General features: G+C 40.8%; 1 protein-coding gene across 10 annotated transcripts in view; it reads left to right on the forward strand.

Moving 5' to 3' along the window:
• Positions 1-22,481, forward strand: part of REPS1 (RALBP1 associated Eps domain containing 1) — a 109,293-nt gene that overhangs the window by 12,405 nt on the left and 74,407 nt on the right. For 9 of the 10 annotated variants that reach the window (XM_039530908.1, XM_039530901.1, XM_039530904.1 and 6 more), the window contains exons 2-3: positions 12,244-12,367; positions 17,623-17,819. In XM_039530908.1, coding sequence (XP_039386842.1) covers positions 12,244-12,367; positions 17,623-17,819 — 321 coding nt within the window. Of the gene's footprint in view, positions 1-12,243; positions 12,368-12,917; positions 13,363-17,622; positions 17,820-22,481 lie in introns of those variants that run through there. The other variant, XM_039530909.1, reaches the window with a different exon arrangement.

Genomic DNA, 22,481 nt, shown 5'->3' on the forward strand with positions numbered 1-22,481 from the left:
TGGCGGCTGCGCTGTGCAGGCGGTTGCCCCGTCTCATGCTAGCATTTATGGTCCCAAAAGAGAAAATTCAAATGTTCAACTAATCAGTGAGGAGGAGCTTGTCCCTCCTCATCATATATATATATTTGATTTTTTTGATTGTTGTCATCCTAACTCTCAGCTCTCCCATATCCTTCATGGAATGGGGAGGGATTATTTCTCTCCTACCCCTCACAGAAAACTACCCTCTTGTACAGGGGTAGGCAACCTTTCAGAAGTGGTGTGCCGAGTCTTCATTTATTCACTCTAATTTAAGGTTTCGCATGCCAGTAATACATTTTAACGTTTTAAAAACTTTTTCTCTAAGTCTATAATATATAACTAAACTATTGTATGTAAAGTACATGAGGTTTTTTTTTAAATAGAAGCTTCTTTTAAAATTAAATTAAGATGCAGAGCCTCTCTGACCAGTGGCCAGGACCTGGGCAGCGTGAGTGCCGCTTAAAATCAGCTTGCAGCCTTCGGCACACGTGCCATAGGTTGCCTACCCCTGCTCTTGTACTTCCCTTCTGGGAGTATCCTGCTAAACCTGCAGTGATTTGTCAGACTCAGGCCTTGGCTACACTGGCGCTTTACAGCGCTGCAAGTTTCTTGCTCAGGGGTGTGAAAAAAACACCGCCCTGAGCGCTGCAAGATACAGCGCTGTAAAGCGCCACTGTAAACAGTGCCCCAGCGCTGGGAGCACGGCTCCCAGGGCTGCAAGCTAATCCCCACGGGGAGGTGGAGTACGTGCAGCGCTGGGAGAGCTCTCTCCCAGCACTGGCGCTGCGGCCACACTCACACTTCAAAGCGCTGCCGCGGCAGTGCTTTGAAGTTTCGAGTGTAGCCAAGCCCTTGGATTTAGCGGGTGAGGAAGCTATATAAACAGCTAGACTAGGAGCTTTGCTCTTGAAACATCTTCAGGCACAAATTTCTCTTCTCCCTCCCCTCAGCCAACATAGCATGTGGAGGTGAAGAAGGATACTTGTCTCTGAAGCTGTCCGAGGTTATATCTACCCTGCAATTAGACACCCATGGCTTGCCTGTGCCAACTGATTCAGGCTCTTGGTGCTTGGGCTAACTGGCTGTTTAATTGCAGTGTAGACATTTGGGTTGCAACCTGAGCTATGGGACCCTCCCCTCAGCAGGGTCCTAGAGTCCAGGCTCCAGCCTAAGCCTGACCGTCTACATCACAATTAAACAGCTCTCTAGCCCAAGCCCTGTGAGCCCGAGTCAGCTGGCACAGGCCTGCTGTGGGTTTTTAGTTACAGTGTATATAGACATACCCTGAGGTGCCAGACTCCCAGCACTTGCAATTCAGTCTGGCAAGTTCCAGTCTAAAGAAGTAAGGCAGTTTTCAAACCAGCAAGACTGCTTTTTCTAAAATGTCTTAATTATCTAAGAATTAATATTAATAGCCCTGCCCTATTTTCTCCTCCCCTTCCGCCCCCCAAATTAAAATTTAAAATATCTAACTCTGAAAGCTGGTATCCAAGGAGCAGGGATAAGTAAAAATGCAGTTCATCAACAGGTCAGTTAAGCTGTAGGTTATCAAAAATCTGTTAACAAATTTCCAATAAAGATCAGGTGTGAAGACTTTCAATCCTTCAAAATTTTAACAGAGGAAGAAAAGCAATACACAGCCAGGTCAGTGACGACATTTAATTATATGTCTTCATTTTGAGTCTGAGGGAAAAATAAATTAAGGCAGGGCACCAACTCGGAGTAGCAGGCTTAGGGGCTTCAACCATACCTGTTCTCCTTTACCATCTGATTTCCTCTCTGGGGCTCAAACTGGTCACTATTCATGGAGTAAACCATAGCAGCCAGGCTATTTATAAATGCAGCCAGGGTGCTATCTCCAATTTTTTCACCTACTGTTTTTCTACCTACTTCATTACTTCCTTTTGCAATTACTGTGTGATAGTAATATTACATTACTTAATTGCTGTCAGGACTTGTTATCCAAAAAGCAAGAAAAAACACCAGATTGCTGTAATTAAAAACAAAACCAAAAATTCATGTGTCAATACTTGTAATAGTACATAAACATATCCCAATAAATATTTTAAAGTTTGAAAATAGCTAATCACTCCAACACAGGAAGTTTAAGCTTCTTTATGGATAAAGACTTCCTGGAATTTAAGCCATCAGGCTTCCATTTTCCTGCTAATATGCAGGTAGTACAAGAAGAAAAATTAGGAAGAAATTCAGTTCCTATTGCAATCAGAGAGCCCTGTATTTTGAACAGATATTTTTAAACACATTTAAACTTTTTTAGTTTTGACTTATTTCTTTAGGTTGCAAGGCCAGTACTCCAAATTTAGGGAAAGCCAAATGTGCAACCTCATACATCCAACCTGTGCACTGAATAATATAAGGCGCTTGAGTGGGAGAGGGGTTATTAGGTAATCATAAAATTGGACTGTCATGCATATGCACTGGAGCGCATGTGGATATGAGATGGGATGATGGGACAACATGGATTGTTCAGTTGTGGTTGGGGAGCCAAACATGCCCTTGCCGACTGCCTCCCTCTCATCACAGCTGCTTCAGTAGCTCCCAGGGATTTCCAGTGCAGTGTCTGTTGCTGCTGCCTTGGTAGCAATGTGAGCATAGATCTTTAGAATGTTCATGCTCAGCTATTTTGACAGGTTGCCGACATTTTCCAGAGAGAAGCAAGTGAGAGAAAGGAAATGGTAATTTTTAACAGTTTATAACTCTGCTCGGCGAATGGAATTTCATGGGGGCAAAGCCTCCAGGCTAAAGAAGTGTCCTCTCTCTCTCAAACTCTCAAGGCCTGATGCAAATAAAGGAAGTGTTAAAGCCTCTCAAAGAATACAAAGAATTTTTTAAAATGGAAATTATTAAGCAACCTACATGTAGGGGTCACTGCCAGCTCCCTCTATAATTATTGTGAGACAGGGCCCAATAATGTCCATTGCATATGACTTAGCCCCTCTCCTGCATCTTCAACTCGGTATTCTCAACATTGCCTTCCACCCAGCTTCTGGGGTGGCTTGATCCTAGGGTATTGATGGCTTGTGTAGAGTGAGTTTTAATCTTTAATACTCAAAGAAGAAAAAGCTGTTGGTATCTCCACTCTGGGGGAGTGCATGTGCTCTCAGCATGAGAGAGGGTAGGGGAACGCTTTGGAAAGCAGTGGCTCTTGGGGCTGCCTGTATGCTCCTTTGAATTGAATTTTCAGTCATGAGGTTACATAAAGAGCAGTGGTCCTGATCTGGTTCCAGTTCCTTTTGACAGCTGTGTAGAGGACTTTGAGATCCAAGGCTACTTCCTTTCCTTGAAGCTGCTTTCTGCCTTTCAGCTGGTTAAAGTTATGTGTACTTAGCTTTTCTCTATCCAGTTACTAGAACATTTCTTTGAAGAAATTCAGATGTCAGTAATCTATATATCACATCACCTTTCAAACAAAGTAAGTGTTTTCTTGAAATTAGACGGCCACCTGCACTTAACAAAATTCATCAAACTCGGCTTTAAAAAAATCATCAGAACAACTTTCGGTCCCTATTGACCAGCCCTTCAGGGATCACTCCTCTGATTTTTCATCTTCCTGGCAAGGGTAACTTGTGTGACTTACAAGTTAGATGTATGTAATTAATAAAGCTATGTCATAATCACCGCATTCATTTGCTGACGTTATCCCTGTCCCCAACCCTTGTCTGTCTTTTAGATTGTAAATCTGGGGCAGGAATTATCTCAGTGCATATGTATACAGTGGCCAGCACAGAGGCTCTCAGAATACAATTATTAACAATCACCTAATATGTTGTGTAAATATATTATGTAATACATTGCAGTATGATATAAACTTGTCATGAAATTCTGCAATTAATCATGCAATCTATCTGTTCATCTGCTCTCTGCCCACTAAGCTATCTCCTCAATGGCTACTGCTAGCACTCAAACCTGCTTAACTTCAGATAGCTAACAAACAAACAAAAAAATAAAACAAAACTGCAGAGAAATGTTCCCTTACCTCTAGTTATGTAGTTTTGCTTCCAGAATTATTGCCTCAAGGCCCAGCATGTGAGAGATTCAGTTCTGCAACAGTGATATAGAAGTTACATCTCATTACCCTGCTGAAATGAGAGCTTTGTTAATGAAAATGGGAGACTTCAGGTTTTCATTAAGGGCCTGCTGTGTGTTTGTATCCACGGAAGATCCTGAGATACCTGATCTTTTCAACTTGTTGTAATTTTATGTAACACAAACATTAGGCTTTTTTATGGCTCCCTCCTTGTAATGTACAGTTGGGTAGAGAATAATGTAAGAGTTAAAAAGGTGGCTTTAGAGAAGAGAGATTTAAAACATAGTCCAGAGAAACCTGTTAATACTGAAACATTTGTGAATTAAGTTTCTGATGTGACAGTGTGGTCTAAAGTATGTTCAGCCTTTGTTCGTGATAAGGTGGATATCTGTCTTGTGGCTTTACTGCTCATTAGTCTTGCAGCCATCCCACACATATGTTGATAAAACTCTTATGTGACATCACACAGAGATATAGATATAGATATATCTTCTGTTCTTTGGGTTTCTCAGTGCTTTCTGTATGCTTGCTGTCTTTATCATAAGATCCTCAGGATGGGAACGTGCCTCTCAACCTGCCAGTGTCTCAACATAGGGCATAACATGTGTCAAAGACCCAAAATGAGGTCGGAAATATCATCCTTGAAGGATACTTAAAATGCTGTGAAATTAATTCCCTTTAGTATAAATAACTCATCTCATAATTCTTTATTTCTGATGTAAATAATTCTAAACATGTAAAGTGCGGGGATGCCACATTTCTTTAGAATTTAGGTAAATTTGAAACTGAAGTCCTTGACGTTTTCCTCATATATTTCTTTTTTTTCCGCAGCCATTTCAGAGCTATTTTTGTTCTGGTTAGATTGTCAGTACAGATTTCTTTATTTACAAGAACAAAGAAGAAATGGTATCAGTGGGCACAGGTGTCATCTGAACACACCTGGGTTGGGAGTTTCCTCAAGACTAGTTGAAAAAGTGTGGCAATTTGTAAGTTCAGTTTGGAGAACAGCTACTCTAAGTGGCTGTGTGCCTGACATAAGTAGTGTCTTGGCCCCTAGTCCTAATTGGCTGGCTGAGCCCAGTGCCAAGGTCATTTCTGTGCTGTGACAACACTGCTGTCCCGAATCCCCCTCCAAGTCAACCTAATCTATTGTTGTTAGTGGGTTGTTAATGGGTTATAGATTGTTTGAATAGACACACTGGATTTATGTCCCATTACATCTGATATTTATTGTCTAACAAAGTCATGAATTTAAGCTCCCAGACTCATCTTTTGAAAGTGTTGTTGTGCAGGTTTCCTTTGAGGATGAGGACTGATAGGTCAGATATAGAGTGATTGCTTTGTGAAATGTCCTTTATTATTTTCCTGAGAGTTCATTTGTGAACATAGTGATTGTCTGGTTTCACCCCCATAGTTGTTGGGGCATTTAGGACACTGGATGAGATACACCACATGTTGTGATACGCATGTGCAGGACCCATGGATCTTGAAAGGTGTATTGTGAAGAGTGTTGATCATTGTAGCAGTGGAGATATGTCTGCATGTTTTTGCATCTGTTCTGGCAGTATTTGGTACTGCTTTGAGTCGATACATCCTGCTCTGTGGGGAGCTTGCTTCTGATGATGAGGTTGGGGGATTGTTGAAAGGCGAAGAGGGGGTTCAGGAAAGATTTATTTCAGGGTGGGTTTCCTATCAAGTATGGGTTGTAGTTGTTTGATACCCTGTATAGGTTCCAGAATGGGGCGGTAGGTGACAGCTTGGGTGTGTGTGTGGTCAGAGGGGTTTTATTTCTGTATTGCAGCAGGTTCCCTCGGGATATTTGTGGGGCCTGTTCCATGATTCGATCTACTTCTTTGGAGGAGGATCCTTGTTTTGAAGGCAATTTTGTGTATGGGCTAGTCTATACTGACAACGCTAAAGCGCTGCCACTGCAGCGCTTTAATGTGCCTTGTGTGGTTGTGGCGCAGTACTGGGAGAGAGCTCTCCCAATGCTCTTAAAAAAAACCCTACCTCAGTGTGGGGTGTAGCTCAACACTGCAACGTTCTCACTCAGTGGTGTGAAAAAACACCCCCCTGAGCACAGCAAGTTGCAGCGCTGTAAAGTGTAGACAAGCCCTAAGTGATGGTGTATATCCCAGACTTTCTCCTTGGAGCCTATTCTGTCAGATCTGAGTGCCAGGCTGTAGATAACAGAAAACCCCCATCTTAGCTACCTTCTGCTCCCCCCCCCAACAGGAGTAGTGTTAACAGGCCACTTTGCCTTAAGTAGTCCCTTGAAATATGTGCTAACTACTTACGCTGAATAATCTGTTGCTCCTTGTATTTAGCTGTGACACTGAGTACATTTCCCAGATCTGAAGAAGAGCTGTGTGCAAGCTCAAAAGCTTGTCTATTGCACTAATGGAAGTTGGTCCAATAAAAGATATTACCTAACCCAATCTGACATCAGGAATCATAACATTCAAAAACTAGTAGGAGAACACTTCAGTCTCCCTGGTCACTCAGTAACAGACCTGAAAGTGGCAATTCTTCAACAAAAAACTTCAAAAACAGACTCCAGCGTGAAACTGCAGAACTGGAATTAATTTGCAAACTGGATGCCATCAGATTAGGCCTGAATAAATACTGGGAGTGGTTGGGTCATTACAAAACCTAAACCTAATTTCCCCTTGTTACTCACACCTTGTCAACTGTCTGAAATGGGCCACTCTCATTACCACTTCAAAAGTTATTTTTCCTCCCGTGGTATTCTGCTGTCAATTGAATTGTCTCGTTAGACTGACCTCACACTTGGTAAGGCAGATCACATCTTTTCATGTATTTATACCTGCTCCTGTATTTTCCACTCCATGCATCTGATGAAGTGGGTTCTAACCCATAAAAGCTTATGCCCAAATAAATTCGTTAGTCTCTAAGGTGCCACAAGGACTCCTCATTATTTTTTTTGTTTGTTTTTTAAAAGGTAATATATGTTCATCAAGGAATTCCTTTCTCACTTCTCTACAGTAATAATTCTGGATGGTGGAGTGGGAAGTTCACTTTGTTGTTCATCCTTTTCAAGTTTTGTGGACTGTAAGGGATGAAAGCTCCCCATGAGGGTTCTGGATTCCCTCATTGTATCCAGTTCTATTTCTTACAAAACTTGACACATTGACAATCCCCTTTCTTGGTCTGGAATCAGGAGTTCCTTTAAATTTTCTCTCTGGTTCTGTTGGTTCAGGAGGTCTTCTACAGGTCAGTTGGTATGGAGCCAGGTTATTACCATTAGTCCCGTTTACTGGAGCTTTGTCTTCAGGTTGGGATAAGTATCCACCTAGCTTGAATCTTCTTGGCTTATGCATTGCTGAGCTGTTTGAGAACATTTCTCACATATCTAGTGGATTCTGTTGAGAAACAGGAGCTTCACCCGGGAAGAAAAAAAAAAGGCGGTTAAAGTTGCTATCTGTAACACTTTGAACATTAACTTTGTTTGAGTTTTACCAGCTGTATGGGTTGTGATGTCAGCTTCCATACTCAGCTGCTTAGGGGCAACAGCCTTTGCATTATCTAGTTTATGAATGGGCTGTTTGAGGTAACTTCTTTGTTACATTTTTGGGCCTAAATTGAAGAGTAGTGATAGGTTTTGAATTCAGACAGGTAATGTTAGAAGAAAAAATTGGGAAGGGCAGCCTTAACTTTTATTTGAAAAATGCGCTTGCAAGAATATTTAAGTGCTTCAAGTGTAGCTTGGGTGAACTACTGTTGACAAATCAGCACACATTTTTTGTTCTCACAGCTCAGAGGTTTCCAAACTGCAGGGTGTGTCCCCCTAAGGGGATGGGGAGGAATGTTCTGGGAGGGGAGCACTGACACTAGGTAGCTTGGGCCAGTGCCACACCTCCTTCACCTCCTGATTCACCTCAGCAGGTCACCAAGCCTCTGGATCAGTATCAACATCTCTGTGCCCAGAGACAGTCACACATGCCTTCCCCATCCTGAAAACCAAGGGGGAAAGGGCAAGTATTGTGGGGCACAACTAAAAATAGAAACTCTAAGTGGGGGAGGGGGTGGCTCAGCTCAGAAAGTTTGAAAAAATGCAGTTATCTTTTTTTAAATCTCCCTCTGTTGGTTCTGTTCTTGTGAATCAGTAGAGCATTGAAATTACAAGATGTCTGTGTGCTGAGCACTTCAGAAACAGGAAATATACATTTTAATTCCCTGCTAGCTCACAAGAATGGGGAGTTCACATTATGTACAAGTTTATATATGAACAGCCATACCGGGTCAGACCAAAGGTCCATCTAGCCCAGTATCCTGTCTTCTGACAGTGGCCAATGCCAGGTGCTTCACAGGGAATGAACAGGTAATCAAGTGATCCATGCCCTGTCGCCCATTCCCAGCTTCTGCTAAACAGAGGATAGGGACACAATCCCTGTCCATCTTTGCTAATGGCCACTGATGAACCTATCCTCCATGAATTTATCTAGTTCTTTTTTGAACCCTGTTATAGTCTTGGCCTTCACAACATCCTCTGGCAAAGAGTTCCACAGACTGACTATGCGTTGTGTGAAGAAATACTTCAGTTTGTTTGTTTTAAACCTGCTGCCTATTAATTTCATTTCACCCCTAGTTCTTGTGAAAAGGAGTAAATAACACTTCCTTATTTACTTTCTCCACACAAGTCATGATTTTATAGACTGCAGTCATATCCCCCCTTAGTCGTCATTTTTCCAAGCTTAACAGTCCCAGTCTTATTACTCTTCTCATATGGAAACTGTTCCATACCCCTAATCATTGTTGTTGCCCTTTTCTGTACCTTTTTCCTGTATATCTTTTTTGAGATGGGGCAACCACATCTGCAGGCAGTATTTAAGATGTGGGTGTACCATGGATTTATGTAGAGGCAGTATGATATTTTCTGTCGTCTTATCTATCCCTTTCTTAACGATTCCCAACATTGTTAGCTTTTTTGACTGCCACTCACACATTGAGTGGATATTTTCAGAGAACTATCCACAATGACTCCAAGATCTTTCTTGAGTGGTAACAGCTAATTTAGACCCCATCATTTTATATGTGTAGTTGGGATTGCGTTTTCCATGTGCATTACTTTGCATTTATCAACCTTGAATTTCATCTGCCATTTTGTTGCCCAGTCACCCAGTTTTGTGAGATCTCTTTGTAACTCTTAGCAGTCTGCTTTGGAGTTAACTATCTTGAGTAGTTTTGTATCATCTGCAAATTTTGCCACCTCACCCCTTTTTCCAGATCATTTATGAATGTCGAATAGGGCTAGTCCCAGTATAGACCCCTGTGGGACACCACTATTTACCTCTCTCCATTCTGAAAACTGACCATTTATTCCTACCCTCTGTTTCCAATCTTTTAACCAGTTACCAATCCATGAGAGGACCTTCCCTCTTATTCCATGACAGCTTACTTTGCTTAAGAGCCTTTGGTGAGGGACCTTTTCAAAGGCTTTCAGAAAATCTGAGTACCCTATATCCACTATAAGTTTGTCCAAGTATGTCAAGGATTTCTCCAAATAACTTGATTCTACAAGACAAAATAGCCACCTAGAGTAACTTGTCAATAAGGTTAAGATTCTGTCATGGGTATTTTCGTAAAAGTCACAGACTGGTCACGGGCAATGAACAAAAATTCATGGAAGCCTGCAACCTGTCCAGACTTTTACTTAAAATACCCAGGAGGGGAGGGGAACGACTAACAGTTGGAGCGCTGCCAGGGGCTGACCTCAGCAGCTGCTCCTGGCAGGGGCTGACCACCCTTGCTGCAGACCAAACACGGGCTCCTGCTTCAGCCTGAGGACCAGTGCTCCTGGGGCTGCTGCTGGCCGCTCTGGAAGAAGTCACTGAGTTCCCAGAAAGTCATGGAATCCTTGACCTCTGAGACTAAATTGTATCCTTACTCATCAACTGTCTCCATGCAGTTGATATAAAATATTGAAAATATGCAAGTTTACAAGAGAAGCATCTGTCCTGTTGTACATTTTATATATAGATGCTCTGCATTGTTCATTTCCTTTACTGCATTAAGAGAATAATTCATCAACAAATGTCTTAATGCTCACTTAGCCATTACTTAGAGCACAAGTATCCAGCCTGTGCCTCTTGTGAGTGATGGTTAAGAAGAAAATGGTATTTGATTATAAATTAAAAATCTGTTCCCTGAATCATGCCTTGCAACTTTTAAGTGTTGGAATCAGGCTCTTTGCTGTGTGAGGAGATATTAGGAGCATTGCTTCCCACACCTTCCACTAAAACCCTGTGAACAACTCTGATGTGAGCTAGAAGTGCAGCTGCTGTTCCTTCTTTCCTGAAGCTGTTCAGTACTTCCTCCCCTGAAATACAGCAGTCCAATGAGGGGAAGAGTAGTTCTAACTGTGGGAGCCACAGGAAGAGCAGGGTAGGAATTTCAGACTCTTCCCAGGCTTAACCATCTAGCAAAGGATGACTCCCCTCTCTCACTCAGCCATCTGGAGAAGCTAAATAAATAAATAAATAAAGGATGTGGGGTGGGGGGAGGAGGACGAGAGAAGCTGAGATGTAACACTGAGTTACAACTTTCTAATTCTCAAACTCTGCCCTGGAGCAGGCCAAAGTAACCAAGGGGTCAAGCTGAATATAGCTTGAGCCCTGCATATTCTTCCTCCATAATAGGTTGAGCCACTCTTTTCCAATATATGTTCATGGAAATTTCTTATCTGTGTTCTGACTAGACATAGAATATCAGAGTTGGAAGGGACCTCAGAAGATCATCTAGTCTAACCATGACAAATCCCCAGACAGGTTTTTTTTTTAATACCCCCATTCCCTAAATGGCCCCCTCAAGGATTGAACTCTCAACCCTGGGTTTAGCAGGCCAATGCTCAAAACACTGAGCTATCCCTCATGTGCATTGATAGCTAAAATGATAGATTAGAAATATGCACTTGCTATGTTTGACAACTTATAAAGGGATCTGGCAGTGAACTTATCTGTTAAGGCTGTCTAACACTTTCTTTTATAAAAGACTTATGACTTTTTAGAAGCTCTAACTTCTCAACTGAAATTCAGCAAGGGGAGTGCAGCCAGAGATGTGCTTCTAGTTTGTGCCATGGAATTCCGTTTAGGTTTGAAAATCATATTTTTCAACCAGATTTTGAAAATCATAATTTTCCATCTTTGCCTTGCATTTAGCATAACTGGTAGGATGCTAACATCCTTGAACCATTTTAAGGTTGGGCCCCAGCTATTACTACAGCAGCATACCTCCAGGAGTAGAGACAGCCCAGCTGCTGATGGAACAGCTGTAGCAGCTGGCTGAACTGCTCCGTGATTATTCCCCAGATCTGTAACTTTCACAACTCTTCTTATGAAATAATGCCTCATGACTAGGGCCAGTGTTTTCTGGCAATGAAAACAGTAATTTCAGATTTTCAAATCTGTATATTTCAGAAATTTCAGATATGAGTTGTATTTATACAAAAATACATATATCAACAAACATGAGATTTTTACAGCACAAAAATTCTGGGCACTGAGGGCTAGAGCCAGGCCAGCTGTGTGCTAGGGGGAGAAGGCAGGAGTCAGCTATGAGTGGGGGAGAGGCGCTGTATACACTGCTGAGAGCGGATGTGAGTGGCATCCGCTCTGCAACATGGCGAAGGAGCCAGGTGCCCTGCTGCCAGGTGCCCGGCCCTTCCAGAGGAAGATCCGTGGTGGTTTTGCCAAGCCCAAGCCTGTGTGAGGAGGGGAGAAGTTGACAGCGAGTCTCAACAGCAGCCAGTCCCCAGCCTCTGCCCAGCAGCCTGTGGAGGAGTCAGGTGTCTTCTAGCAGAAATCTGGGGTGTGTGACTTTGCATTCCATACCCACACGTCACCTCTGCCTATGTGCCGCTGCTACCTCCCTCCCCCTTTGAATGGTGACTTCGGAAATGAAGAGTCATTGTGGGGAAAAAACGTGATAATAGCAGCAATTTCCAGAAAACAGGGACCCTACTCATGAACCACTGTTGCCAAAAAATTAAGACAAGACTAGTTAATGCGAAGCATTGCCATTGACGAATTTACTACCTTAAGAGTTCTGTATTATGTCTGTACTTATCACGTTTTTTAAAGATGGCTGCTGTTTCTGATAGAATATCTGGCATTTTGATTTGCCTCTCATAAATACTAATATATGTTCTCTTACAGATTATGGAACTTTGTGGTGCAACAAGACTTGGATATTTTGGAAGAAGTCAGTTCTATATTGCTTTGAAACTTGTTGCAGTGGCCCAGTCAGGTCTCCCTCTAAGAGTGGAAAGTTTAAATACAGGTAAATCTAGAAATTAATGCTTAAACACTATTGAGCAGGTTAGTGACACTTATTGCAGTTGGCTCACAGATTATAATAGATTAATCTGCTGAACTATTGTGGTATGGTCTCAGATACTCTAGTATATTGCTCACTTATACATACTGAAAAAAGTGTGAAGGGGAGTTTGGGATAAACCAAAATTTAAAGCATCTTTATATAGATACAACTGGATCTTAGCTAGTAAAGGGGATAAAATTAATCTAGGGAAATGGAGTCCTCAAAACAGTTCTACTGTGCTAAAGTACTAAACTAACTGTTATTGCAAGGTATGCAGAGTGAAAGAGAACCTTTTTGTGTATGCCAATTCCCATGGTGGTCTAGGTGGTGTAACTTGCTCTGTTTGTCAGAGTTGAGTGGTGAAAGTAGCAGATAATGTAATGGGATTAAAGTTAAATTTACTAGTGTTGACACAGCCAGCTATTCAAAACTATCTGGAGGGGCACTTGCTGGGGATGGCACGTTCAACTTCCAACTCCAAATAGGTAGCTACAGAATTCATTTCCATCAGGTCTCCAGACTCTCCATCTGAACTTGTATATCATCCAGCAAGAATTCAGCAACTACCCTCAAAGGAATCAAACCCTTATTCATTTTATAAAGTAAAATTGCAGTCTGATACTTCAGGAGGATTCATCTCAACTTCCAGGAGAGGATTCCTTGAAAGCAGAGAGATGATCTCCCTTCCTGCTGCAAAAACGATATAAAAGACCTGACAGAGCTCAAGACTCGGAATTGATAGCATCAGGAGCTTGAAGTGACTGTCTAAATAAAATTAGATGTGACTGACTAGATGAGACTGCAATTTGAATCAAGTAGGTGAGAGTGCTGATAATGAATCTGCAGACCAAAATCAAGCAGTTGGGATCAGGAGCAAGATGTAATCCTAAAAATTGGTATGGAGAATCTTGAAAGAAGGAACAATGAGAATGGAGTCCATGAGAACTTGAAGAAAGGTAATCTTGCAGAATATCACTTAGATTTTTTTTTCTAGTTTTCTCAGATTTAAAGTAAGGCTGATCTGCGTTCCCCAACCTCTTTCCGGGATAGGGACAATGCCATATTCCTTAGCCACAGAATCATTGAATTCATAGACTCTTGATTGAGATGAATGAGAGAGATCGTCTGCTCCAGAGCTATTGCATACTCAGCTGGCATCTGACTTGACTTGTGTTTGAGGGTTTCTCAACCAGGGAGGCTAGAGCAAACTTTCTTATGATGTCTTAAGATAAGATTCTGTGGTGAAAACCTGATGGGGTAAAAGGAATTAAGTGGTGTAAAAGGGCTCTATAAGCGCTGTATATAGCCAGGCCTGGACTCTCCATATGCAAGCATTGTAGTAGATGACTGTCAGGCTGCCTTCTGAGGATCTTCTCACAAGCCCTGGTATAGGTGGTGTGCTGGGTGGGGTGGCAGTGCTGCACCCAGTGATGTGATGATTCCATGCAGTGCTGTCCTATACTAACCAGGGACTGCAGAGCAGCTGAGGGTCTGGGAAGGTGCAGCAGTGGCGTAAAGCCACTGTAGCTATCCTCTCCTTAAGTTGAGAGTTCTGTTTTGATCTTAGACTGGAACAGTGTTATAATTGAGTGACTTCCCTGGCAAATTCCATAGCTGTAGGATCCATGTGGCCATAATAGAATCCATATATGCTCCTAATTAATGGCAGGCAAAAATATTCTTTTTGGTAAGGATATACACAAACTTGTAAGGTGGTGAACCTGAAACCAAAATTTGTTGGAATGAAATATTTGACAAAATAATTGCTATTCTAGTTAAACTCAGATTGGTTTTAACAGTAAATATGTAAATGATAATTACTTACGTGTGCCTGCACAAAAATATATGTACACTTACTGCGCATGCTCTTGAAAGTAGTGGAAAGGAGCAGTATTGGAAGTAGCAGATGGTATACCAGGCCATGAACCAGTTTTTCTATACCTAAGATGCTGGCTTAGTCATGCCACTATTTGTTAATTGTAATTAATTTTCACAAATAATTAAGTGGCCTTTCAAGAACATAAATCTCTTGCACTTACTAAGAGCACCACTGATGGTATTAGCAGAGAATTGGGGAAGAACAAACTGCTCAACTTAGTTAATACATGGTGCTAATGCTGAGATGACTGTACCTGACTGGAACCTGACAAAGGTGGTTAGATACCTGGCTTCTCTTTAGTTTTCAGATAACTTGAATTGTTTTGGTCGTTACTATGAAATGCTTTTTTAGTATTAAATGAGATGTTGATTGAAAGGAGACTTCCAATGAAAAGGACATTTACAATAGCAAGAAATAAAGAAGAAATATACCACCTCTCCTTTTTGGGAGAAAACAAACTAAAGATTGTGTCCAAGGGGATTATTTCCAAAACGCCCAAAAAAGCTAATGTAAATTAATAAACTGCCTTTGCAGCTCTCTAATAGAATATATTCCATTGGTTCATACATGTCAGAAACACTGTAAATATTTTTAATTGTTTAGGAGTTGTTTGAACCAGCTAAAGAAAATCCTGGGTTACAGGAGGTCTTGAAAAACTTATCCAACTCAATAACTCACCAGAGTAAAAAATAGTTGTTCTGTCAGTTCCCTCCACACCATGGTTATCTGCTGACCTGCACTGAGTCTAAAGTCTGGTCTACACTAGAAAATTAAGTTTGCTTAACTGTATCTCTCAGGAGGGTGAAATCCAACCTAGCCCCCAGTGTAGACAGTGCTAAGTCAATGGAAGAATTCTTCCTTTGATCTAGATACTGCTTATCGCCTCAGGAAGGTACATTTCTTATGTTGACAGGTGAGCCCCTACAGTGTTTTAGGCATAGACATACCCTAAGTGCTGGGACTGATGTTCCCTTAATTTTTTCTTTGTGCAAAACAAATAACTCTCGTAGAGCTTATGTCCTCTAAAGACATTCTCCTCCACTTTTATCGCCTTATTCCCACCTACCTTCCTCATCCTCTTTTCACAAACTATCCTTCCTTATTCTCTCATTTATTTCTTTTTCATCTTTTCTCTTCTTTTCCTCATTTTCCCCTTTCACTTTCTCACTCATTCATCTTTCTCTGCTCCTCCATGCGGCCTTTCTCTAGCTGAAGGGGCTATTGAGCCCACTCCTTTCCCCTCCCACCCGGCCCCCTGTACATGAACTGCTGAATGGGAGGAGAGACCTCTTCCACCATCCCGCAGTCTCTTTTCCTGACTTTGCCTGCTGGTCAGCCTCACCTCTGTGTGCTGTACCAGCCTCCGTCCCTGTCTGTCAAATCTCCTATTTAATACGTCCATTTTGGCCTGTGAGTGGGTTTTTCAAGTCTTGAGCTGCAGTTGATTTGGGTAAGTTTGGAGTGTTTAGTGTTAGTGTCTACCAAACATAACAGTTTGGTAGACACTGCTGATTGATTAGTTCAGAGAGAGATCAAAACAGACTTATAGTTAAGCACTTGTGGACATGTAATATATGGCTCTGAAGTATTTGTATAAAATGACAATACTCATATTGCTTTAATTACTATGCTGGAAATATCAAAGTAAATTTTGGGTTGCTACTTAATTTGGAAAGACATTTTCATGGATAACTGTCTAATTGGGAATTATAAAATGAGCAGATAGTCACTGTGAATTCATGTCACTTGTTTGTTCTGTTACTGTGGTGTGGGAAACAATTTTTATTTTTGCAGGATACTAACTAGGGAGGGATAGAGATTAGTTATGTAGATATTATAGGGGCTTCTAAATGAGCATGCAAACCCTAAATATTGCAGCATCAAAGGACAGTCATCTTACCCTGAATTTCTTTGCTGTTGTGGATGAAGGCAAGGTGGGGGGTGGGAGGAAATTTAAAGAGAAGTATTTGAAGCTTAAAACAGTATTTTTTCAGTGTGGGTCACACCCAACCTTAACAGTGAAATCAGTATGCTGTTCTTAGTATGCTGAGTCCACGCATAGGTGAGAATGTGAAAGGTTTTGCTTGAACTCTGCTGTCCCTGTTAGCATATTATGCTACTTACTAAACTGTGGGGTTGTTCCTTGGTTATATTTAACAAAATTTTTAAAGCATTATGTATTCCAAGGGTGGTAATCAAATATAGATTGCTTGAATGCTTAATGTTTAGTCTTTAGCAAAACAAAAATTTCACTTACTTTTAATGACTCAATAGTACCAGTATATTGAATTTTTATATAATAGCTATAAGAATCAGAAAAATTAATCCACATAAAATTAGATAATTACCTCATAAATGTGGTGTGATTGCAAATGTGTCTATATTATTCAAAAATTTTTCACAAGTAAGCTATACAACAAATTGCACAGTTTGACTTCATTGGCAGTGGACTAGGAAGGCCATTTACAGGTCAGGATTCAGAGGGATGGCAGAGCTATTTGAGAAGATTTCTGTTTATTCCAGGGGGAGACAGAGAAAAGCTGTGTGCCTCTTAGCTTGGTAAAGTTTCATGTGTAGACTTCAAAAATGGATTTATAATGAAATTACTGCTAAGTCTGACAGTAACTGAACATCCTTTGGTAGTATCAGTAAAATAGCGTATTAGCTACTTATGTAGAAAAGATGAAACAAGATTAAAGTGGATGAGTAATAAATGTGTTTATGCAATACTTAGCTAAGTCTTGAGAAATAAAGGCTGAATTATGGTTTCTACTGTGAAGATAAAAAAGGCACCACTTCTTTACTCCCTGTATGCATTGTTATATCTAAATGCTTTAGTGAAGTTTTTAACTTCTAGATCTATAGATGAAGCACCTTAAGTGCAAAGACTTTTTAAGAACTTTTCAAGCATGCCTGGAACTTGTGATGGATCAAATTTATACAGTAAGCAAAACTGTAAAAGAAAGTATAATTAACAAGCCTATATAGCTATGCAAGAATTAGCTGAATTCTAAGTCTCAGTTGCAAAACCAAACTGTCATCTTGCATGCATGGAACCCTATAGAAAATTGTGTGGTTTTATAGCTGTAACAAACTAGATTTGTGATGTAGAATTTTACAGTGGTGTAGCATGAGCCCAAAAAAAAAAAAATCTCGGGATGCATTTGCTTGTAAATTGCACCATACTCAATATGTATGTCATGGAGAGACAACAGATATGAAATTCCATAATATCTTTTAGAATAGAACTACATTTTAAACTAGTCATTTTTAAGTATTCTTCTTTTGTATAATAAAAAATATCCTTTACTATTAATATATATCATTGTTTTAACAGTAAAGGACCTCCCTCTACCCAGATTTGTTGGTCCAAAGAATGAACAGGAATTGAGACACACAGCCTTGTATTCTTCAGATGCTGATAACTCAACCCCATATTCAGGTGTAATTCCTCCTCCACCCGGCCGGGTTCAAGTGAAAAAAGGCTCTGTGAGCCATGATGCAGTCCAGCAACGAACATCAACAGATCAACAGGTAACTAAAACTTAAGTGACTTTTATTTGAGGTGTGGTGCCTCACAGTGATGTGGGTCCCACTAGTGTTACTACACTATTGTTTTGGATTAGCTTCTTTAAAAAAAAATCATGAAGTGTTACTAAATATATGAAAACTTTATTATTATTTATTTTAGTTATGCAGTGCTTGTAAGTGTGTGTGGTACCTGAGGTATGAGTCAGGTTTTCTGCTCAGACCTGTTTAAAATCTAAGTCTGGAAATATTAGTAATAACTGACAAAGTATTGAGTGGGAAGGGAGAATGAGGGTTATGGCTTATTGTGAGGGGTCACATGATAGCTTGGTTTGGTTTATGTAGGTTTGTTCTCTTCTAAAAGAAACTATATAGTGTTTAAGTTCATAATTGATACTACAACTCCTAATTATTTCCAATCAAGCTAAGCTTTTAAACATTTGAAATCTGCTGCCTGGATCCCAAATAGTAACATTTAATGTCCTTTCACAGGAGCTGCAGATGTACTTCCAAAATTTCTGCACTTCTAGTTAAAGTTAAAGTATATATTTATGCACACCCAAGCAATCAGGCTTCACACATGTCCATTTTTTGACTATGAACCATTTTGTAATGTATTAAACATAAATTATCCAGATATAAATTTATTGTCTCAAAGACAAGCCAGCAGTTCTTTTTGGGGTGAGGATGGAGGGGGTTAGAAATAATTCCCCTCCTCATTCCCTTAAAAATGCAACACTATTTAAGAAACAGGTGCTCTAACCTTTCCTTGGAACATATTTATCTATACCTTACTATTCAATAGTTTAGCACGCTGATTTATAGATTAAATCAACAGATGAGAACCAGAACTTTAACATCATAAATACTAATCAGATTCTACAGTGAAATGTGTCACTTAATGAATTCATCTTCTTTCAACATCTGTTTTTTTGTTTTTGTGGGAATGAGTGTAACACTTTTCAGTGACCTTTATTCCACTTCAGTAAAAGCAAGCCTGGGTGAATTTTTGGTGAAGATCACTCTGCAAGACTATAACTAGAGCTCCTGATTCTTTTGCATAAGAACAAAGACGACATTGATGTTTGTTCAAGTGGGCTTTTTTCATTAGTATTTTGATCATTTTTAGAACACAACCAATAAACGTGGCCAACCTTTGCTCACTAGTTTCTTTAATTCTCCTACTAAGGGACAAGCTGAGTAAAGAGGAAAAATGGCAAGAGGGTACATGGATGACTTAATTGTTCCTTCTGACAATTTCTTGTTTAGGGACTTCCTTGCTTGTTGAGTTTGGGACTTTCTTCTAAACATGGAGAAGAGATATAGAATGCACTTCCTAAATAAAAGCCAGGAAGGCTGTCATATAGAGTGCAGCTAATTAAAATTGTTTTAGGCCCATACTCCTGTGCATATGTTAACTCTCCCATTTCCCCCATATTCCTCCCCACTGTATGCTTTCTCCTGGGCTCCATCAGGGGAGTTGAGACATCCACAGAAAGATGAGACATACTACCCAGAAACTTGGAGGTATGTTGGCAATAGAGCAGTCTGTGTGAAGCAGTGTGGCTTTCAAAGTGGGAGCAGTGTGTGGTAAAAGGAGCAGGGCAAGCAGCATTGGCATTGTAGAAGATAGTTTGGCCATTATGATCCTAGCTTTCCTGGAGCTCTGGACAGATAGGTGTAAAGCAGCTCCCTAGAGTATCTCCCCCTCATTAAGAAATGAAGAATCTCACATTTTCTCCTGCATGTTGCTCCTGTGGATAGGTATAACCTTCTTAATGGACCTAACCTGACATTTTTCTTGGTTTGGCTGATATAGCATTTGTGTCCACCAGCCCAACTATGGTGTCTGGTTTCTTTATTTCCTCTTTAATGGCAGCTGCAGTTTCTGATCTAAGACCTGTCAAGTTGTCAGTTACTTTAAAATCATAAACCCAAGTGTTTTGTGCCTTCAAGTCCTAGTGAAAGGAACTTAATGTCTAGTAAAATTATATTTACTAGCTTTCAAAGTGTGTCTATCTCTCTTAAAATATTCAAATTAAATATTGTATGGTCATGAAATGTACAAGTTGAGTTTCTTGATTATATGTGTACAACTCTTAACAAATGTGGAAACTCTGCCACAGATAAAGGACAATATATGGATTACTGTTGTATGCTCTATGTCCCAAATAATAAAGGATTCTCCTTTGGGAAACTGTTTCTGCAGATCCCTACAACAAATTTGCATTAGATGACATTGCAACATTAGGATCTTGCACACCAATTGTGGTTCCAAACAGTGGTTATAAATGGGGCTATTCTTTTTCCAGCACAGCTTTCGAACATCCATTCCAAGTTTCTTCCCTCTTTCTGGTGTTCTTGATAGTTTCTAGTAACTGTGTCACTATATTACCCTACCTAAAAGTGGTTTTTCTGTTATATAGTTGGTGGCCTGACTGGAAGATGCAGAGGTGCTTCGCCTTTAGAAGGTACACCTCCTACATTGTGGTAAAATACTGGCAGCCAATTAACATGTTTAGTATCCCTGCTATTTGTAGAGGAATGTCTTTAAAGGGCATTCAGCCTTGTGCAGTATTCACTCAGCTTGAGGAGGGAGTAGATCCAAATAATAAAAGGTTGTTCTTTTGGAGAAGGCCTCAAGGGCTTGTTCTTAAGAATCCCAGAGGCTGATACCTATATATTTTTCTACAAATCTGATCCCTAAAGATCCCCTGTAGTGGATCCGTGTGAAGAGCTCTCATTAGAATATAAACAGTCCTCTGTTCCATTGGTGAACATCCTTATTGAACAAAGCAGGGAGATGATCTGAGGAAGGAGAAGGTGGCTTCTTAAAGGAGAAACAATCCTAGCACTTAGAGCTGTTTTCAGTGACTTGCTGGGATTCCATATTTGATTTGCATCTATTTTGGTGTTGGATCACTGGATAATGAGATCAGCGCACGAATATCCAAAGCAAGCCAGGCACTTGGCTGTCTGCGTGTCAAAGTTTTAAACCACCACAACATCCGGATGTCAACAAAACTGCTTGTGTACAGAGATGTTGTTCTCTCATCTCTTTTGTATGGATGTGAAACATGGACACTATATAGGTGTCACATCAAGCAGCTTGAAGCATTCCACATGCGCTGCCTCCGCAACATCATGAAGATCCGCTGGCAAGACAAAGTGCCCAATCTCGAGGTCCTCAAGAGAGCCCAGATGACAAGCATCGAAATGATGATCATGAAGTCACAGCTACGTTGGACCGGTCATGTCAGCCGCATGGATGCCAACAGAATCCCCCGCCAGCTTCTGTATGGTGAGTTCTCCCAGGGCATCCGGCATATAGGTCGTCCACGGAAACGTTACAAGGACACCATCAAAGCCAATCTGCAGTACAACAGTATCAAACCTAGGGACCTTGAGGACGCCGCCAGCGACAGAACACAGTGACGTGCAACAGTTAGAAATACCTGCATCACCTTCGAGGAAGACCTCTGCCAGCGTCTACAAGTGGCACGCGAACAACGTCACAGAGCATCAGCAGCGCACAATCCACTGATCGTGAACTTCCCATGCACCATCTGCAGCAAAATGTGCACCTCAGGAGAATTGGCTTGTATAGCCATCAGAGGGCACACCATGAGACCAACAATAGATGATCTGCACAGATTTGTCGTCATCGGATCGATGGACTACCAAGATTTTGGTGTAATCTCTCTAAGATCAGTCTAGTAAATGTTGCCCTCAAATGGCTTGGTTTTGAGGGTTCCTGGAGCTTGATAGTGAAGTTGCTGTCTGATCTGGTACACCATTGGAAGTTGTATGCGGTCTTGGGCAGGGCTTTAGGTTTGTAAAGTGATATTGGGCATTCTCTTGATTTAGAGAAACAGTCTGGGGTTGGGTGTCCTATTCAAAAGTACTAGTCTTATTTCTGTAAAAATCTAGTTGTCCCTTTGAACCTGTTAGTATTGGGATAAGTGAGCTGCTCTGTAAATCTGTATTCCAGGTGTGGCTTTTCAAGTTTGAATATCAGGCTGTGATCTGAAGGGCAGATGCATAGTTCTTTGAGACTCCTCTCCTTGGTTCTGATTTCACCCACTAAGATCTGAGTAGCCGTCTGGGCATTGTCTGGCTGGTTGGAGACTGTTTTTCCTCATGATCCTTTTATCAATTTAATTTCTGTGGGGCAAGTGACTTATGTGGCCCCAGTATCTTCTTTCTCAGACTTCTTTTCATGTCTTGTCCAAGATGCAGGACATGTTGAGTCACTTAATTTGTCTCCAAAGTCCAGAAACACAGTACAGACTCCCAATCTGCTGGAAGCTACCCTGCCTGAGTTGATATTTTAGAGGAGGAAGGGGAAGGGATAGGTGACTGGGGAGCTTCATGAAACTTCGGAGCATTCTGTAGATAACTCTGGTGTTTTTGCTTCATATTCAGATCCTAGCAGGGTCTTTCAGGAAATGAAGGAACACCTACTTGGATTTTGGAGACTAACAATGGCTTTGCTAATTAATGGACCTGGTCAAAACGACTTGGCATTTCAATAAAAACTAATTGCAAAAAAAAAAAAAACCCCAAAAATCTTTTCTAATAGCTTTAACTAATGAAAGATTGTCAAGTCTACTCTGAAGGTCTGGCCATATGCACTGACTTTCTAATGTGCGGGGGTTGCTCTGCCCC

The sequence above is a fragment of the Mauremys reevesii genome, linkage group 3, assembly GCF_016161935.1.
Source record: "Mauremys reevesii isolate NIE-2019 linkage group 3, ASM1616193v1, whole genome shotgun sequence".
NCBI lineage: Eukaryota > Metazoa > Chordata > Testudines > Geoemydidae > Mauremys > Mauremys reevesii.